This window comes from Toxotes jaculatrix, chromosome 7 (genome assembly GCF_017976425.1).
Source record: "Toxotes jaculatrix isolate fToxJac2 chromosome 7, fToxJac2.pri, whole genome shotgun sequence".
NCBI classification, from domain to species: domain Eukaryota; kingdom Metazoa; phylum Chordata; class Actinopteri; family Toxotidae; genus Toxotes; species Toxotes jaculatrix.
In genome coordinates this window covers 13,737,731-13,757,635 of record NC_054400.1, presented here as the reverse complement: position 1 = coordinate 13,757,635, position 19,905 = coordinate 13,737,731, and the positions used below count along the sequence as shown (strand labels likewise).

The window sequence follows — 19,905 nt, the reverse complement described above, 5'->3', positions numbered from 1 at the left end:
ATGTTATATCTCAGCATAACTTGATTATGCTTTACTCAAAAAGCTCTGATCTTCCTCTCATGCTTCAGGCCCTTTTGTGTAATATAATCAAAAGCTTTGATTGTGGACATGTTGTACCTTTGTAGGCAGCAGAAGGGTTGAATAAATGTCTGGTTTACCATGGTTTTAGCTCCAAATGAGGACAATTTTATTTATCTTAGGAGACCAAAGGTCTGAAACTAAGAAAAGTGTTTCTGAGTATACAGTTTGGGAACGTATACACTCATAGCTAATTTTTTGGCTGTGGCTAGATTTATCCACAGTCTGGTGCACATATTAAAACTTTGTTGCACTATTAAAACAAAGTTTGTGACTCATACAGCTCATGTATATCTTTTCTGCTTGTCATTGTGGATATCTGATGCCCAGGATCTATTAATCATACCCTTTTCAAAACATGTCTAAACGTGGCTTGTCACAGTGACATAGCATTTATGAAGAAAAGGAGCAACACAAACACAGCAATATTTCAATCAAAGCCCAGTGTTGCATCATGAAGCACTGAGACCTGATGTTCAATCTGACCTACAGTGAGGAGGTGTAACACGTTCACCTTGCTCTAACTGAAGTCCATAGTCAGTCACTGTGAGGGTTAAATAACCAACAGTGGCTATCGGGTAATTGTTATATTGTTATTATCCACATGACTATGTGAGATAAAGAATAAAGGTAGTATTAATATCCTCCAGTATTGTTGAGGGTATTGTTGAGGGGTATTCCCCCCACACACACACACACAGGGGCTCAGATCACTGGTGGTCATAGGTCAAAAATTAAAGGTTGTCCTCAGTACACACTTATTTATCTCATTGTGGTGGAATAATCCAAAGAGAAGTCAAAGTCTGACATTCAATTTTACAATTTTGATGGAAAGAAGCTAAAATAAACAGGGATCTTCACACCGCATTATCATTTGTATTGTCAGTATGCATCCTGTTAGTCAATTAATTCACCAGTTTTCATTATTACTTGAGTTTACAGTGTCTGGTGTCTGTAAACCAAGTAACTCAATCCCTGACCAGGGTTGCATCAGAATGGTACAGCCAGCATGGATTTGCGTGGTGGGCACTTTTTTTTTCAGAGGGTAAGAGCATGATGCAAGATGCACCTGCTGTTGCCTTCAACACAATGTGTTGTTATGGTTGTCGCCCACATTTATTTGGAAAGTCTAAAAATAGCAAGCAGTTTCCCTTGTAAACGATAATAATAAAAAAAAAAGTACACTGGGGGGCCACTTTAACACTGGTAATAATTAAATGAAGTCCAGTTAGAGATAATGTACATTACTGTTGCTGCACTTATGACCTTTATAGTGACTGGCTGAGGGAATTGATACTTACCTGCCATCACTCTTATTTAATTCTCGTCACTCGTCACTTTTAGACTAGGCAATTTCTGTTCCTTTATCTATGCCTCTTTTGTTCTCTCTGCGTCACACACACTTTAACTCTTTCTGGATCGTGTTTTCCACTTAAACTGAACACCGTTAAGCCCGACAGTCCTGCAAGAAAAATAAATTATTCTGTAATTACGCAAACATTGACAATATATATGACAAGACCAAAGAAACATACAGACCACAGTTTGAAGGGGAGTATATTTTTTTCTTTGGACAGTGTTGCACTAGTTTTGGAGTTGGAGAACAAAGCAAGCGGCCCTTAAAAACTCTCTCACCTCACTGATTACATGATTTCACAGAGATAAGTCATCCTCATATGCCAATAATCAATATCTTAAAGGCTTGCTGTATTTTTTGTAAGTTTCGTTCACAAGTATACAAACACCTGTAGACTAAACAATCTACACTTCAGACATTAAAAGCAACATTTGAGCTGACTTTACTAAAACGGAAAGAGGAGAAATCACTCTCTCTCTCTTTATAGTCCCAAATACAAAAAGAAAATAATTACCAATATTTTGTATAATTTTGACATTTACATTGAAATAACGCTCCCTCACTGGCCAGCAGAATTCAGGCTCATATAACAGTTAAATAAGAAAATAAATACATAATTTAAGTAAAATAAACTTTGTGGCATAGATTGTCTCTTATTTTATGTTTTCTAACTTACTTCATATTTGTCCTTTACATAGATATTCCTCTATTTTAGCCACATAATTACAAAACAATAACATTCTGTTGACAGAGCTTTTTTTCATAAACATTTCACAATAGATAGTCACTGGTCAGGACTGTAGTACTGATCATACTTATCTAAATGGCCTAAAGAAGGACAAGATTCATACAATCTTAATCTTTTTTTAAACATGTTACTCTAAACAAAGGTCCAGTAGATTTTCCATTTCAAAATTAAGAAAATACATGAATGCACTATGAAATGATTCAAACAATTTCAGATTTATGCAAGCATAACTATCCTGCATTTTCTTCACCTAACATTTACACCAAAGTTAAATTTTTATACTGTCCTTACCATGTTTTTCTAACAATTTTCACAGCCACAATTTTAACAAAGAGGAGTCAAAAACAGCACTTTACGGCACAAAAATCACAGTACCGGAATGTACAGTATGTCTAGCAGCAAACCATGCAAACACAGTCACACCCCATTCACTGTCACTGCCAGCTAAACATACACACCCGCCTCCACTATCTAAAACACACACACACACACACACACACACACACACACGTCCATAAAAACACATACACACAAAAACTGATTACAGACATACACACTGAGGTTACAGTTACAACAGTATACGCTGTCCTACGCTAACAGCCCAAAAGTACAAAGTGTCTAAGATGGTGCATCAGAGGTCACACGGTAACAATGTAACACAACTATTGTGGCTATTGTCACTGTCAGCTAATCACCAGGATCCGTAACGGAGCATCTGAGCTAGAGAGAACAAAAAAAATCCCAAAACAGTGAACTGAAAAGGCAAAAACATACAAAAAGTAAAGCATTAGATAGGACCATTTTATGTATTTGAAATGTCACATTAGTGTGGTGATATTTCACAATAGTGGAACATGTCAGCTTTGTATTATACTAATTACAGTATAATATAAAGCCCTGTAGTAGCTCTACATGGTAGAGTTCATGCTCACATTTGTCAAAGATATCCAGATTTAAAATCAAGCCTTTCTTGGTTCAGTGTTGAAAACATCATGCAAAAAAAGTCAAAAATTTAATGCATATTATGTTTTATGTTATTTTTGTGTTCTTGGTGAATTAGTTTAAAAAATAACGCTGCCTCTGTGCTGCTCTGAAATGTACACTTTAGATAAGGCCCATTAACTCACATATAGGTATGTGAGTAAACGCAATACACATTGGGTCAAATATTGCTGTAGTTACCACTGTAGTTGGCCCAGCAGAGTCAGTGGCCTTCAATTAATCAACTGGTTCTGGCGAGACAGTTATGCTGTATCAGCTGACAGCGAGCCTCCCACACCCATCACATCCCACTGCAGTGATTTGGCGGTCTATTTAAAGGCCTTTACGCTCACATTCACTCTCTACACTGATATTTGCTGTACTGCTGCCATAGCTAGTGGCCGAGCCCCCCAGAACCCTAGTCTCCACCTACGTTGGCTGTGCTCTGATTTAATACATCTTGGAGGTACTTTGTGCCCCTCTGTGGATCGTTTGAAATGTTCCCTGCATATTATGTATCATTCTGAATTTCCAAAGCAGCGAATATACACAAGAGTAGAACCATACTGCAGAGTCAAACCCCATGGATATGACCATATGTAGATTTACAGAGACTACTAATACTGTGAGCGACTGCTGACAGAGCTGATGATACTTTTATAGGATGTTTTGGAATAAAAAGTAATTTTCACTATATCTCTATGGTCCTTTTGGTCTGAGAGGATTTGTTTCATAAAAGATACATGTTCCACAAGTAAAGCAAACTGAGAGATTTGTGAGCAATGTCTGTGTCAACTTGGTTTTCTTTCACTTGTATGCAGTCTGCTGACATGACTGCTAGGTAAGTGCAGAATTTCAAACCATTGCAGGAATATAGGGAAGATGGAATAAAGTATATTCTATTCTATTCTATTCTAAGATGATTCCTAAAAAGCATCAAGTAACCACTCGTTTACTCTACATGACCATAAATCCTTGAGTATTTCCTAATGCAACGTGTCAGCTCCCTGTACTGTCCACACCTGAGAACGGACAAAGATAAAAGTAGCACGGGACAGAGTGAAAGGTTTACAAAGAAAACATATACAATGTGCACAGCTTAATAAAACAACTCAAGGCAAAGTGAGCCTACTGGACAAGCCAGGCGGCTGTTCCTGAAAAGGATGGCATCAGAAACTGTACATTTTCATTACAGAAAACATACAGTGTAGTGGATGTATCAAATAAAAGACACAACAATTGGCTATGTGACCTGTGACAACAGCAAAACGTGGTGGAGAATCACACTCCTGAATCCTCTGTGTTTTTGTCTTTCTCCCCAGGAGCACAGGCCAGGCTGCTGCTGCCCTCTGCTGGGCGTCCTGTGGACTCACTCTCAGCTGCCTTCATGGTGCTGGATGGAGGACCATCAGTGACGTTGAGCTCTTTCACTTTGGCTGGTGCAGGACTGCCAGAACGGCTGCGACTGTGGCTGCGGCTGCGATGCCTGCGATGCTTACCCTTACGTGGACTGGGACTTCGGGACCTTGTTTTCATGAGGACAACAGTGCTGTCATCTTCTGAACTAAAGTCAGAGCTGTCTGAAGAACTGGTGTCAAGGCCTGAAGTGGGAAGCTGAATCTGAGGATAGATGAAACAGAGGATAAGAGTGGGATAGAATATGGAGAAAGAGCAGCAAAATGTCAGTAGCGGGAATGAAAAAAAGTGTAAAGATGCAGAGGGGAACATCAGAGGTAATAACAAATATAATGTCACCCTCTAAGAGACAATCCATTTGATGGTTTTAACCTCAAGAAGAAAGCAGTGCCAGAGTTATGATTACCTGAAATGGCTCTGTTACACCCACAATGGTGCTCATGTTGTTGCTATAGTAACCCAAGATAAAATCCCCTGAGCCTTTGGGCAATTCCTCCTCGGTAAAGTTTACCTGGAAAACAGTTAAGTCAGACATTTATTACATGTGAAACAAAATCATCTCTGAAGAAAATTCAGCAGGCATCCATCCATTACCTGATGTTCTTGTCGATGAAAATCAGCTTCCTCTTGCTTGGCCCACACATATCCAACATAATCCTTGTGGTGTTTGAAACCCACCTATGGAGGAAGCAGCAAAATCACAAACTGTACCTACTTGATTAAAATTTGTAATGCACAGAAATATTTGTTACGTTACACACTCATGGTTTGCTGGGGTTTCTCAGAAGTTATATGGCTCAGGTTACCTTGTAGAGTCCAATCCAGTCCCAGGAACTGCGTGGGTAGTTGGGCACCAGTTTGAATCTTGCTGTGGCATCAGCAATACTATTCCATTCATCCTCCACTATGAGTGTGACCAAGGGAATATCCACCTTGTAAGGGAACTGCAAAGAACATTTACCATAAACATTTACACCAGGCAAAAACACTGTAAGGTTTCCAAAATAACCTTAAATGATAAGGAGGGCTTGTTATCGAACCTTGTGTAAGTTTGGATTGTCTTTTATATACGCAAAGTTCTTGTACAGCTGTTTGATATAGTAATAATAATTGATATGTCAAAGTCATCTTTACATTGTACAGAGGTGTGTCTCACCTGCAGAGTAAAGATGGAGGAGACTGGTTTGTGGTCGCTGACGGTGTATTCCATGTGACTTCGGTAGCAGTGCTGCGTCACTTTGGTCCCGCTGGTCAACCCTGAAATAGAGCCGCGCTTCCCTGCGCTAGCAGGCACGGTGGCTCTCAGGCGCCACAGAATCCGATCAGTCCAAGCTGGTTTACGCTTCTTCCCACTGGGATGTTCACAGAAAGATAGAGATGGAGCAAGAGACAGAAATTCCCAGACAGAAATACCATTATGTTTAAAAACATGCCGTAGAGGGAAAAAAAAGAGAGTCACTTTCATGTGCATCCCCGGGCAAGCGAGGACCTTTCAGAGAGGAGAGTTACTTTTTCTGAGCTAGGCACTGAGACATTTAGTCAGTGGCCTAGAATTCATAATAGCACCCCTGGCAACACCAACCTTGTGTCGTACGTATCGGTTCCAACATCAAACTTGTAGGTAGGAGAGAATTTCAGTGGTCCCTCTTGGAATCCCTCCAACACTGTCTCACTGTCTTTCGCCATGTTCAGCTGTAACAAGGACAATTAATGGACGTCACTCACTGATCATTGAATTTCAGTCTTCTATATTTACATATATATATTAGAATATCATTATTTTTACCTGATCCTTTTCCCACAGCATGGAAAACTTGTTGTTATCAATGGCTGATTTCACCACTTGCATATCCAGGTCATCAATGCGGAAATTGAGATCCCCAAACCAGAACACCACACTGTACATAAAAGGAGTAATCATGAATTCATGAATTTAAACAAGCGCAAGAATGTACGTACTTTAGCAATGCTGATTGTGGCATTATCTACCTCAGAAACCATGAACCCAGAAGAAGTCTGGGATTGTTTGTCACATTTAAATCAGAGTGGAAAGGTCCTATCTGATGGATACATTAAACTATGTGTGTGCATCACTGTGTGTGTGCATGTGTCTATGAGTGCTGACTTACTCATGGTCAAGAACCCCGGTGGCAGCCTGACCCTCAAACTGCTGCTGCTGCAGGATGCTCTCAAAGTCCTCCATGCGCTGCTCTGAGTTTTCCATGTGAGCCGGCAGGTGGCAGTTGAGGAAGCAGATGGTGTGACCGAACACCGACATGCGGGCACTCACTCCTCCTTTATTCCCCTGTAAGAGAGACAGACACGCACTACTGAGAAGAGGGGGAACAGTGTCTGTATGAGTGTGTTTGACATTTTCCCCTGAGCAAAATTTAAATGAATGAATGAAAGAATGAATGAATAAAACATAATCAGTGATGGAAAAGTGCCTAAAGAGAGTGATCAGCACGTCAGTTTCCACTGTACTGAGTGGTGCGAGTGTCTCTGCCACAGAGAGACAGGAAGTTTGCTCATTAAGGACCAGTGAAAAAATACCATCAATATTTAATGCTAACAGTGAAGTGCACAGTGGGGGAACAGGATGGGTCTGTGGATTTCTTCCCACTCTTCTCCCAACTGCTCTGACCCTCTAAAACACAAAAGATACTACATTGTAAAATAAGCAGGGTGTGTGTTCCTGTCTTAGAGCATGCCATGGTCTTTACGTAATATGTTTCAACAAAATTATTTTAGATCTCTTTCAAAGAGAACCGGGGCATTTAAACAAAATTCATATAGATCCTATGTATATTTCTGTGCTTGTTTGTTATAGTTTTGTCTAACTTTCATTCCAGTTAAAACACATGAAAGAAAATAACTGAATATAAGAATCTACCAAGTCTGTAGTTTGCCCCCGGTTCATTTTTGTTATGCTTGACTTATGCTTGACTTTCCAAGCATTAATAACCGATGGCTGTGAGATACCAACCTCTATCTCTTTCTCATAAAACTGGATGGAACAGCGTTTGAATAACAAGACTTGATAATACGGTTGGTGTGCTGTTGCTTCAGTCTTTCACTGACATGGTAGGTTATTCGCATTAGATAACCAACATACAGTGTGCTCAGCAGATGTAAGGCCCCACAGAATCCTCACCAGGTCTGGATAAAGCAGACAAACTGCACTGTTTACAAACCAACCATTAGAGGTGTGTACAAACTGTAGTGGAAAATAAGTCTCTCTCAGATCTTTATCAGGGTGTCAGTGACAGTAATGCAACCTGGTGGCTCCTACAGAGGTGAATAGCTAAGCTTCTGAGAGTGAAGCTTCCATAAAAACGGTGCTGATCACAGAACAGTGTCAGTAGCCGTCTCACCCAGTAACCCCCCAGGCCAGTGCGGGTGGTCTCAGTCTGGACTCCGCGGAGGAATGGCAGATGGAAGTACTTGGCAAAGACCAACAGTAACAATCCTTGCATCCGCTGGGAGGTCACCTGAGGGACAGACAGGTGAGCAGAAACAGATAAGAGGACAAAGACAAATAACGAAAAACAAGGTTAACATGATTAGGAACACAGTGAGAGTTATGAGGAGGTATTTTACATAATTCTGAGAAGAGAACAGCTCTTCTCTTTAGCTGGCACAGAAATTTTAATAAACAAATTCAAAGTTAAGTCCAACTTTGCTATGTGTCCATTTCTACTGCTCTGCTTCACTTTCTCTTCGCCTCCTCTTGCGCTCTTCGTCTTTCCATCTCCTAACATTTTCATTTTGCCCTGCAGCCCAGTTCTCCCTCTACTTTACATGAAGCACTGCACATTAAGGAGGCCATAGCTTGTGGTCTGCCCTCGCAGTGGAAACAAACCACTTTGAAGAGGAAACGTGCTCCTTCTGCATGCCCTCCACCATCATCCCAAGCACTTGCTTCTTGTTATGCTGCATACTAATGTGCAGATTTTGAATATCTGTGTGCCACTGATATGAAAAAACAGTGTAGATATTTTTGCACCACACAAGAGGAGCAGGAATATGACACGCATTTGTTCAGTGGAAAAAGGCGAGGTATTCGCATGGTATGTCAAGCCCCTCACCAGATATTTATGTACATCCCGCCCTCTCCCTTTCTTCAGTGGTCTACACATCCCAACCCCCAACCACAGGCCGAAGAAGCATGATCACACCCTGCCTGAAATGCCCTGCGGGCAGTAATGGAGGCACACATCTCCACGTGACATAAGACCCTCTCGCTTGTATACTAACTGGGTATTTGAACGACTTTGTTGCGTAATAGATTCTACTGAACCATAAAATGGACCGACTTTATTTTTGTGGTATGTGTGCGGACACAGACAACGTGTGTGTCTGTGTTGTGCGCTCGGGTAAAGTCTGAGAGAATGTACCTTTGCATGCGTGTACTGTGGTTTGAAAAGCAATTCTCATCAACATCAGTGAACACTGGAAGAGCTCCTGAAGGCTGCCAAGCTACATTTTGGTTTAGAAGAGAAAAGACATTTAAGCCCAAGACAAGTGCGTGTGTGTGAGAGAGAGAGAAAGAGAGAGAGAGAGTGTGCATGTGTGCAGCAGTGTATGTTTGACCTTGTAGCACACACGACGGAGGAAATGAGCTGTGAGTAACAAGTGTGATGTTAGCAAGGCAGCCCGGGAATTTGGAAGACGTTCAATGCAAAATAACGTCTTATTAATTCCAGTCTCTAAAACTGGCAACCACAAAAACACCAACAGCTTCTTTAACTTTTCATTACACAGTGTCTGTATTAAATATCATTTGCTGGATTTTTGAAGAAACTTAACTGATTTATTGACATACTGTATGTACTTAACAAGTGAGTCTTTTAAATGAGATACTGTGATTTTGGTGATTCTTTAACCTGATCTGATGTGATATGATCTAAACATCGACATCATGCATGTTAGAAAACTATTACATTTTGCAGAATAGCAATATTTAAAATGCACGTTTAGCTGCTTCATAGTGTAATAAATCAAAATGCTCAGTCAACACATTTTTGAGAAAAGGCCAATCCAGTAAATCCCACTGCAAAAAAAGAAAAAGTCATACTGCAGCACATTCAGTAGAGTGTGTGCAACGGTGCAATTAGAGATTAGGGCCAGAAAAAAAATGCCTTTGCTAATTTGTGCAGCTAAACTGTAGCTTACTCAAACGGAAATTATGGAGACAATCAGCAACTGTTTGGTGAATAGCCAGAAAAAGTGTTTTGTTGGCAATGTGTTTCTGCAGTGAAGGGCTGATTTGAGTTAGCTTTCTGGTGCTTGCAGCAGTTACAGTGTGAACCTGACAATGAGTCTTGGTGAGCAGAGGATCTCAAAGCAGAAAGAACAGATGGGGTGTCTTTTTACTACGTCTCTGTCCACCATGTCATGACTAGACAGATTCCTACTGGCACCACCATGTACTGGATCTCCTTCTACTTAAGAGCTTGACACAACTCCAACTACCACATTCCCCAACTCGTCACAGCATAAATATCCACATGAAGTACACAAAAAGGTCACAATGAGACCATTTTAACGAGGTTTCAACTAACGTAGCAGACCATGAGATAGCTCGGGGACAGCCTCAGTCTCACTGTCAGAGGCCCATCAACACTGACAACAACGTGATCCAAAAATAAAACAGCACCCTGGGAGACATTTGTCTAGCTCTTTCAGCTTGACAGCTGATTCACGCTCTCTGGCTCACCATGCCAACAGAGCCAAGCATCGTTTCAGATGCAGCCAGATCAACACCAACCAGTTAGGTGCCCTTAAAAACATGAAATATGGAAAACACCAACACACCATTCAGTTCAATAAAACATGAACGTTTTTTTGTATGGCATGCTTTTAATGTCTTATTCGGAAACATTTACTGCAATATGTGCATTACATGAATCTTATTGGATTTAGTATACTACCTAACTACACTGGGTATGTGTAGGCATTATGAAATAGAAAGAGAAAAAGGGGTAGGTATGCAGGCATAAGGCACACAGAGGGAGACCAGGAGGCCGTGTGAGCTTGACTTTGCATTATGAACTTGGCAGACAGCAGAAGATAGCAGATACGCTGACATTACACGGCTGTTATAAATTATCACCCCATCCGTTGCTCAGGGAACAAAATGAGCCGAAGCAGCAGCAGGAAGCAGAGATCTCATCAGCGTTCATGTAACACGTTTATGAATTTGTTTAGCCTTTTACTATGAGTGTGTGCATATGTGTTTATAACACAAGGCATTACTGACCAGTACATAACCAAAGGGGCTGAGTCTCTCCATGCAAACCTCGCTCCACTGGTCTGTGAAGAGGACATCTTTCAGCCTTTTGTTAATCATAGAGTTCACTTCCTGCAGCCTTGAAGAAAAATGACACACAACAAGGCACAAGGGTCAACAGCAGAGAGAGATGTAAGAGGGGCTGATGAGAGGGAGCTTTGATAATGTAATGGTGGATTAATAAATGGAAGAGAATTGTTGCCATAGGGAGAGAGAGACATTCAAATCTGGGCCTCACTGCTCATTAGTGACATTGTCTGCAGCGTGGATCTGGGACAAGTGAACATAAATGGACACTTCAGCTTTTATGAGGGAGAAACTGGATGTCTTCTGCATACCACAAAACACTCACCCGATAATGTACATGTCTGTGTTTCCATCACCCACGTTCAGCCCCAGCAAGGAAGTGATGTCATCAGGTGGCGTGGCCGAACCCACGTTCCAAGTGATTATGTGCACCCTGTTGAGAAAAGGTGTTATGTAATATCTCTTATATGCACTTATCTCCTACACACTTCAGTGTCATAACCTGTAGACTCTGAGTGAGACAGCAGATCCCTTGTATTAATACAGGATATCTCAATGTTTCATATCTCTCCTGATAACAGTGACATAGACCTCTCCCTAATTTTTTTACCACAATACTGTATGTGAGGTCTCCTTGACTTTGTGCTTGATTTGTCTTTTTCAGAAAACTACACATCTATTACTCACTAAATGCTTAATAATGTAATTATGAACGTGTATAAAGTTACTGAAGAAATATTAGCATTACTGTCTTCATTAAACCTCCAGTTGTTTTAACTCCCAACAGACCTTTCTCACAGCATCGCAGCATGTAAAAGACGCCTGAAGCTACTACAATTAGAGAAGCATAAGTATTATTTAGGTTAAATAAATCAGCCTTCAGTCAATTTTATTACCCGACTTCGAAAAGGCTTCCTTAAGAACCAAATCGACATATTCTTATGACAAAATATTGCTGTTGTTAAATATATCTAACTGTGTCGAAGGTCAGTGACTGATCAGTGTCTCATTCTTCACTGATGCAGCAACATAACCAGTTCCAAAAATGCAGTGATTCACTACCTTCTGCACCAGGATGTGGTTAGAGATACACCCATAGAAAAGAGGGAACATCCAGACGAGAAGAAAGACAGAAAAAATACATACTAAGGTGCAAAAGCAAAGGTAACTGTAAGAACTTTAAAAATGTCTATTTAAGTACAGTATTTCAACAATTATGATGTCTATTTTATATTATTACAACTGTGTTTGAACTGTATTTTAATCTGTTCATTCATCAGCTCTATGGGTGCCCACAGAAGGAGCTATAGTTGTTAACAAATACACTGATAGACACTTGTGTCTGTTACATTAAGGTCTGTTATAAACCATTCATTACATGCTTGTCTACTGCTTATTCAAATTCAAACAGACGGATTTAAAGTAAAGTGTTGCCAAAGTGGAACCTATAAATGACTCCTGACACAGAAACGAGTAACTGTGTTAATTAACTATGCTCACAATATATAACAAAAATAAAAAAAAAACACAATCTGGCTACATGTCTCCAACAATCATGCAGCCTTGCAGTGACGCAGTGTATATATATATAACAGCTATGTGTGTCAGGGCTAATTTTTCTCAGCTGTCTGGGAATGGGACGCCCTGTTGAGACATGCTGAGACATGACTGTCACACAAAGATCAGGATACTTGCCTGAAGTCTTCCACAGTCTGGGCCTGAGTGTCAGCTGTACCTGCTACAGAGAGGGCTCTGTGTGCATGAGGGTTCAGGTGAGGAGGCACAGGCCTGCTGGCAGGTGGGTGGGGGACAGAGGCAGCCCTAACAGGGTGGTGTCCTGGACCTTTAGGCCCAGCCTTAATGCTGGGACCGGTGCGCTCTCCTATGGGTTTGACTGCTGCAGGGCGAGAGGGTTTGGGACGACTCGCCACAGTGCCATCAGGAGTGCTTTGCTCCTGGTTAGCCACTGGAGCAGGTTCAGCTTTGGGCTCAGCTTTAGGTTCAGAGATGTCTACAGAGCCCTCTACTCTGGCGCTTCTCTGGGGCCGTCGAGGCCTGACAGGAGCTAGTGGGTGGCCGGCAGTGGGATCTGTGGCTGGAGCTGCTGTATTTGATGCTTCAGCTTGAGTTGTTGTTAAAGCTTCTGCTGCTCCATTTGGGTTGTCTTCTTTAGTCTGACTTTGGCTCTGGGTATCTTGGTCCATTTCTTAAGATTTCTGTGACAAAGAAAACAATTGAATGTTTCCACTTGCGAGATGCATATTTTGTTTGCATTTTAGGAATTTAGCTCGTACTCATCCAAAATATCTTACACAAATAACTCTTTGTGCAGCATCAGAATCATATGGATGGATTAATTTAAGGATCAGGACCAAAGCCACGTCTCTGTGGCCAAACAGTAATGTGATAAGAAAACAAATTAAAAAGGAGCTAAGAAGGCACAGAGAGAATTTCTACCACTGAAACACTGGACAGTACAACATGCAGCCTCTCTCACAAATGACAAGTCAATACAGCTGATGAGTGCAGGACTATCAAGAGACCCTACTGACCCAACAGGAAAACTGAGTGAGTCATTCAGGCTCCCAGCATCGTGACTGGACAATTACCTGCCTTCTCACAGCCTTGAAAACAGCTGCATGTACTGACCAGAGAAGACATTTGAAATAGAACGATATACAAAAACCAATGCTAGGGAGCAGGAAGAGACATATTCTCCTACTGCTCTAACCTCCTAGAGTTTTTGGATGGGCGAGATTTGGAGGGGAAAAAAAGCCTGGACACAGTTTATCATTTCCTCTAGTCCTGCCTAAGCCTCCTGCAGGTTGGCCAGTAACCAGGGAGATGCTCAGTCAGTTCATATCAGCTCAGAGCACCTGCCACACACTAACATGAGGAACCGCTGCACAGTCCAGAACAGCAAAAGTCAACAGCACAGAATAAACAACAACACAGAGGGAGGGAGCTGCAGAGAGATCAGGCAGACAGAGAGCAGAAGAGGAGGACAGCGATAAAGAAGCCATACAAGCCAACTGATTCAAGCAACAGTCCATTCAATTATTGTGTGAATAACTGTCCACTTTGCTTTTCTCCATTGCTGACTGACAACACTTTAGGAATTAAGCTATTGAATTGATATTGATTTTTCAATGCAAAATACATAAAGCATTTTATATCAGAGGTAACTGCTTCGATCAATTGATTTAAAAAAATCTATAAATACCTGGGTAATTACGCTGATATCCAACATGGCTGAAGACAAAACAAGTGCCTCTTATGGAAATTCAAGCTTCCGTGGAAAAATATGGCCATAAAAGGCATGCTGTAGTCCATAAATTGGTCATCACCAACAATGACGCCAAAATGAAAACAAGAAAGGATTTCTCAGATGTTATATTAAAATGTTTTTATAAATTAGCTACATAAATGGGGACATCTGTGTGGCTTGTGGACATGACTAAGCCTTAAAAGAGCTGATTTGGGCACAAAACTGTGGCGGCCCGACCCATCAGCCCATCAGTCAGTTGTGGTAGAAGTGTAACATGTGAGAAATGGCCAAAAAGCATCTTTGTTTTTTATTATTAGAGTAAGAAGACACCTAACCTTGTGACATTATCCCATTGTATCTTCTACATAGCTGAAATTATGTCTTGTACTTTATGGACATATTTTTAGTCAGTGGGGAGACAGGGTTATCTGCCTGGGGACAAAGGAACAACAGAGCTCTCTCACTATTTTTTCACATGACCTTGAAGAGAAGGAGGCCATGACTTTTATGCAGAGAGCAGAGCTGCCTCTTTTAGTCCACCAATGACCCGGTGCCTGGCTGGACATAATGTATTCCTATTTCCTATGGTCCATGTATGGCATTTAGTGTGTGTGTGTGTGTATGTGGGTGAGTAGGGGGGTGTCGGGCACACGTGGGAGTGGGTGGGTGCAAAACGAGCTGAGGGAAGCAAGAGGGAGAGCCAAGCGAGACAGCCCATTCAGTGACAACACTGTGTCTTTGCAGAATGTCTCTAAATTGATCCTCTCACACTTCCCTCTAGCACTGTCTATTTTTCCAAGCTTTAATCCCCCTTCTCTCTCTCTCTCTCTCTCTCTCTCTCTCTCTCTCTCTCTTATCGTCCCATTTCTCTAATCCCTCCTCTCTCCCCATCTTCTCCCAGACTCTGTTGTTCCATCTTACCCACCTTCACTGCACAGGCACTGAATCGCTCACCCCTCCAGTTTTAGTTTTTCCCATCCTACATTTTTCCTTTCAGATCAAGCTGACCTAAAATCTTTTCTTTCCTTTCCTCTTTTATTCCCTCTGCGCTCTGAGGTGACACTTGTGCTCCTCTAGCGACATGCTCTGTATTGTTTCCTTCAGCCAACCACATCACAGTCACTATCAATGACGTCAACGTGCCACAGTCTCAGTGGCCACCGTCACAACAACTGGACACAGATCATAATCAGTGATAATGTGCTGTTTCTGTGCTCGGGAACATGGAAAAAACTGGAGAATGGGACGAAGCGTGACCATGGGAATGAGAGCATGTTCAGTCCATGTTCAAAAATAGCTGGGAACGGGGAGGTAAAGTATGTAGGACTATGTGAAGGTGATATGGACACTGATTAGGGTGGAAGTAGAACATGCAGAAGCTTCTCTGTTTGTGTTTGGGAAAATACAGCTCTATATTCTTCTACATGCCCAAATCTACGTACAGTGCAGTTAATCTATCTACGACAAAAAAAAGTGTTCAGGTTCTTATATATGACAGAGCAAGAGCCAAATATTTGCCTTTTTGGGAATAGCTGACTGACTACCACTTCTTATTCCATGCACGTTCACAGAGGAGAGAGTGGAATGATTTGATAATAACAAATGTGTCATGGTGCTTACATACACCCTCCTGAGGGGGTGAGAGCTGAGAGAGCCAGGAAGGATGTAGTGTAACCTAAACAGCAGGCTGCAGACAGCCTTCTTGGCTCCTCTGGCAGAATTATTTGACAACACAGATAGTTTTGGGTGGCTGAGTCAGTTATCTTTAGGGCATAACATAAAGGAAGTCGTCTATATCCTCACATTGATTTATCAGTTATCTTGAAGTCTAGGCCCGGCATGGTTGCATTCTATTGACACAGTGATTCCATCCAGAATGTTGATCACATTTTGTTCGCCTCTACGGTGCTTAATGTGCAAATTACACCAAAGCAGAGTATTGGTGTGCAGGGCCTCCAGGGCCATATGCCCCTGTGACAGGGATACTAATGATGACCCAGACAGAAATGACACCGGCAGCCGCCGCCACAGCTGTAAATGGCTCATCCAGGTCCTAGTGCCACTGACTAACTGTATCCAGGGGGCCTAATTTTTCTGATCAGGTCACAGCCAAGGCTGCAGGATGTTAAATTGATTTTGCTTACAGTCTAACACTGTGCTGACAACCTAAAGTAGTAAAGTCTGCACTGCAACATTACGTTGTAAGTTGCAATTTCAGATTCTGTCACTTAACAATTATAGAAATGAACCAAATAGAAACATTTACTCATTCCGCTTAAAAGGCCCTCCGCTTAAACAGTCACCGTGTTGTTATCAAATGCAAATGCAGCCTCTACCAAATGACATGCACACATTGCCCAATGTCATGTAGTTAGGATAAATGTTTTCATTCAGTCCTACATAATCTGCCTGTGAGGAAACCTGACCATTGAATCAAATTCAAAGACTCATTAGGGATGATAAAAATAAACCCACTGTGCATGGACTGGCACGCCTGTGTCCTTTGCCTCCCCCGTGCCCTTCAAATTAAACCAGACGTCAAAGAGCGCTTCCATAAAACGAGCAACCGCTGCCTGCCAGTGATGTTGGGCTAATGATTACAGTAGAGTCCGACTCTGAAGCTCTCAGAACTAAAGCAGATAGAAAGGAAATATCCCAGTGTATGTGCAATAAAGACAGACATAAAACAAAATCCTGCCTTGCTTCCTGCCCAGTTACTGGTTCTTCAAATAAGACTTAAGAAATACGTGCTATTTACCACAGACCTGCCAAAAGTTGCAACAGCAGTACAGTCAGTGCTGTTGCAGTAACAACTGAGAAAACCTGTTGGGGGAGAAATAATTAGCGCATCTGGACTAAAATTAATTGCATCATTTTGGAATCTAATGTAAATGTTATCCAAGGCTAAATCATCTCCCAGAGCATCTATTACATTACATTACATTACATTATATTATATTATATTATATTATATTATATTATATTATATTGCTGCATGAGAAAGTATAAATAACTACTGAGCACTGAAATGTAAGGCACTGTAAGGGGTAAAGCCTATATGGCTTATGTTACACTGTGTTAGTGGATGACAAATTCATGGTATGTGTTAGCTAACTTAAAGAGAGGGCTTTTTGGCAGGATGTGTCCTTTGATATCTGATATAGTCTCTTATGTGGACACCAGAATACAAGCTCTACATTGTACACTGTCAGGGTAGTGGACACTAGTATTTGGCCCCTGGCACATGTACATATTTACATATTGTGACAGAAATCACTGATATCTTGGCTGATAGGGGACAGCAGCAGATATGTGGCCTAATAACAGTCCTACTTCAAGGACATTTTTCTCTTGCTGAAAAAGAGGATGAAGGTCATGTTAATGCAGTGTTTTGCCACCAGACATTATCTCAGACATATGGGTGGTAGAGCGTACATGCATGTGTTTGTACATGTGTCAGAGCTGAGAGAGGAAAAGTCTGTGTGTGTGTGTGTGTGTGTATACGTTTCTAATGTGCCACTTCATGATCATGGTTCATCAGCATAATTTCTTGCACTGAAAAAGGTGAGAAAAGAGTGGGGTTTATTCATAATCATCAAGGTTTTTACAAATTACAAATAAATGCTGTAGCACACGGCTATGACCACTACATCAACATCCCTTCTCATGTAGACACATGCACAGCACGAGGATCAGCTTTCAGGGGATGTCCTTACAGCTGTTGACAGGATGAAACAAAAGTAAACAACAATATCTCCTTTCTTGGCGATTGGTGTGTTTAAGCTGTCACCACCTCTTGTGACTTATAGAATCAGTCCTAATACATTAAAACAAACGCTCCTGGTGGGTGTTTCAAGCGTGAACATAACGCATGCGTGAAGCTGATTAATAATCACCTTTACCTGTTTTGGTTCGTCTGCGCTGAGGATTTTAACAGCGGGTGGATCTTGAGTAAAGCGTTTCCGCAGATGCAGAGGTCGGTCAGTCCGGAGCCTCGGTGGAAGGCGGTGAATTTACAAGAGTCGCCCTCTCTGTGAAACCTTAACTAAAAACACACGGAACTTTCCTTTCCTGTCGCTTCCCAGATGAAACCATCGGCATCCTAGCCCCTGCTTTCCTTCCTTCCTTCCTCGGCCGCGGGGGATGATAGATGGGAGGAGGAGGAGGAGCAGGTGGGTTCAGAGCGACGCTGGCGACAGATTTGTCAGTCAGGCTACATCTCTCAGAAACACAAAGGTCTCCTCCTGCGTTTAAAGACACAGGCTGCAGCGGCTCCCACACGCCTGTGTCCTGTTGCCTCCCCTGTGCCCTTCAAATTAAACAAGACGTCCGAGAGCGCTTCCGTAAACGAGCAGCCGCTGCCTGCCAACGATGTTTGGCTGATGATTACACCGACATCCGACTCTGAAGCTCACAGAGCTGACGCGAGTAGATGGGAAATACCATGTCAAGTGTACACGCACGAACACCGCTTCCGTGTGGGAGCTGACCGGTCAATTCATTCTCGGTTAAACTCGTCACTGGTCTTCATGATAACCAGACTTTTAGCCATTACCGGGGTGTGAGCCAAAACACTGTTCAGCTGTGAAGGTTGTTCTATGTAGTCTAAGTCTATGATGAAGCTCTACTGCCGCCTGGTGGTTGGTATGGCGAAGTGCGTGGCATACTTAGCAGTGAGGGTTGAATGGTTTCACCTTCCAAATAAGAACTTGCATCTTTAAGATAACCCAAGGGATAACCCATCCATTGGGCCTCTGTATGAAGTGCCTTTTAATATTTCTTGTTTTAAAGTCATAGAGCACACACAACATGATCATGAAGAAAAGCAAAATGATCCAAACGAGACAAAAAATGACCATGAAGAGACACAAAGAGGTATTTGTGTGTGAATTTTTTTGGCCATCAGTCCCCCTTTGATTTTTATCAGTTTTCAGAACTTCATTCTGTTAACTTTTTAATGGGTGGGGTCTGGGCAAATATTTTCTGTAGGGCTCCCACTAGGCCCCAACAGATTTAGGCCCAAACATTGTTAAAACCACCTTTTAAAAGGTTCTTAATATAACCATGCTCCAGATCTCATCTTTCTACTTCTTCTTCAGTTTGAGACACAACTTTCTGCACTAATCTGTATGTTAGGTTTATTTGTATACTGTACACAGCCCAAAATCACAAATGTGCTTCAAAGGGCTTTACTGTGCAGCATACTACACCATCTATCTCCCCCTCATTCATTCTCATTCTCCCACTGTCAAAACAATCAGTAAAATCATACCTCTAAATCCTCATTTTTCTGATGACACTCAAGAATATTTTAATAATTTATATCAGGGAATCAAAAATCTATTCCAAAAAGTGAATATGCTATGCTCTTTTACAGCTGCACCGTGACGGTCAGAGGAGTCCCACAAGATTTACTTCCCTCCAGACTCGAGCATCACTTCCGGTTATAATGAGTCTTTGATATAAGACCGTGTGGGGACAGATTTATAAATACAGAGCAGGTTCCAGAGACATGAATGTGGCAGAGGTTTTAAGGCTCAGAGGAGCTGTGTCACCAGATTTGAGCAAGCTGAATCATAGGGCTTTGTTTTCTTGCACAGCTGCTCCAAGAGAGGAGTTTTTAAAACTTTATGAGCACAGAATCAGGATTGTGATTAGATTCAGACTCAGACTTAGAGGGGAAATCCTCTGTATAAATACGGTGAAACATTTTAGTGAATGGTGAAACATGTTTAATG

At 41.7% G+C, this 19,905-nt stretch overlaps 1 protein-coding gene across 2 annotated transcripts; it reads right to left on the bottom strand.

Annotated features, from left to right (window-relative positions):
* Nucleotides 1-1,634: 1,634 nt before the first annotated feature.
* On the bottom strand, nt 1,635-18,669 carry inpp5jb (inositol polyphosphate-5-phosphatase Jb). 2 transcript variants are annotated; one of them, XM_041042449.1, is made up of 14 exons: nt 18,070-18,669; nt 17,672-17,722; nt 12,595-13,115; nt 11,225-11,332; nt 10,843-10,951; nt 7,955-8,071; nt 6,710-6,885; nt 6,367-6,478; nt 6,163-6,272; nt 5,737-5,932; nt 5,387-5,524; nt 5,175-5,258; nt 4,987-5,091; nt 1,635-4,784 (listed from the first exon to the last, which is right to left on the bottom strand). In XM_041042449.1, exons 3-14 carry the CDS (start codon nt 13,101-13,103, stop codon nt 4,446-4,448), a joined length of 2,103 nt encoding a protein of 700 aa, XP_040898383.1. In that variant the 5' UTR covers nt 13,104-13,115; nt 17,672-17,722; nt 18,070-18,669; the 3' UTR covers nt 1,635-4,445. The 2 variants fall into 2 exon arrangements, with proteins under 2 accessions (XP_040898383.1, XP_040898382.1); XM_041042448.1 differs by lacking the exon at nt 17,672-17,722.
* Nucleotides 18,670-19,905: the final 1,236 nt, after the last annotated feature.

What these genes read in the sequence shown, in the direction of transcription:
- inpp5jb (XM_041042449.1), bottom strand. Translation starts at nt 13,103, where the DNA reads ATGGACCAAGATACCCAGAGCCAAAGTCAGACTAAAGAAGACAACCCA. An exon ending in GCCCCTTTGGTTATGTACTG is followed by an intron (nt 8,072 to 10,842) that starts GTCAGTAATGCC and finishes TCTGTCCCTCAG; the next exon opens with GTGACCTCCCAGCGGATGCA. An exon ending in ACTGGATTGGACTCTACAAG is followed by an intron (nt 5,259 to 5,386) that starts GTAACCTGAGCC and finishes CTTCCTCCATAG; the next exon opens with GTGGGTTTCAAACACCACAA.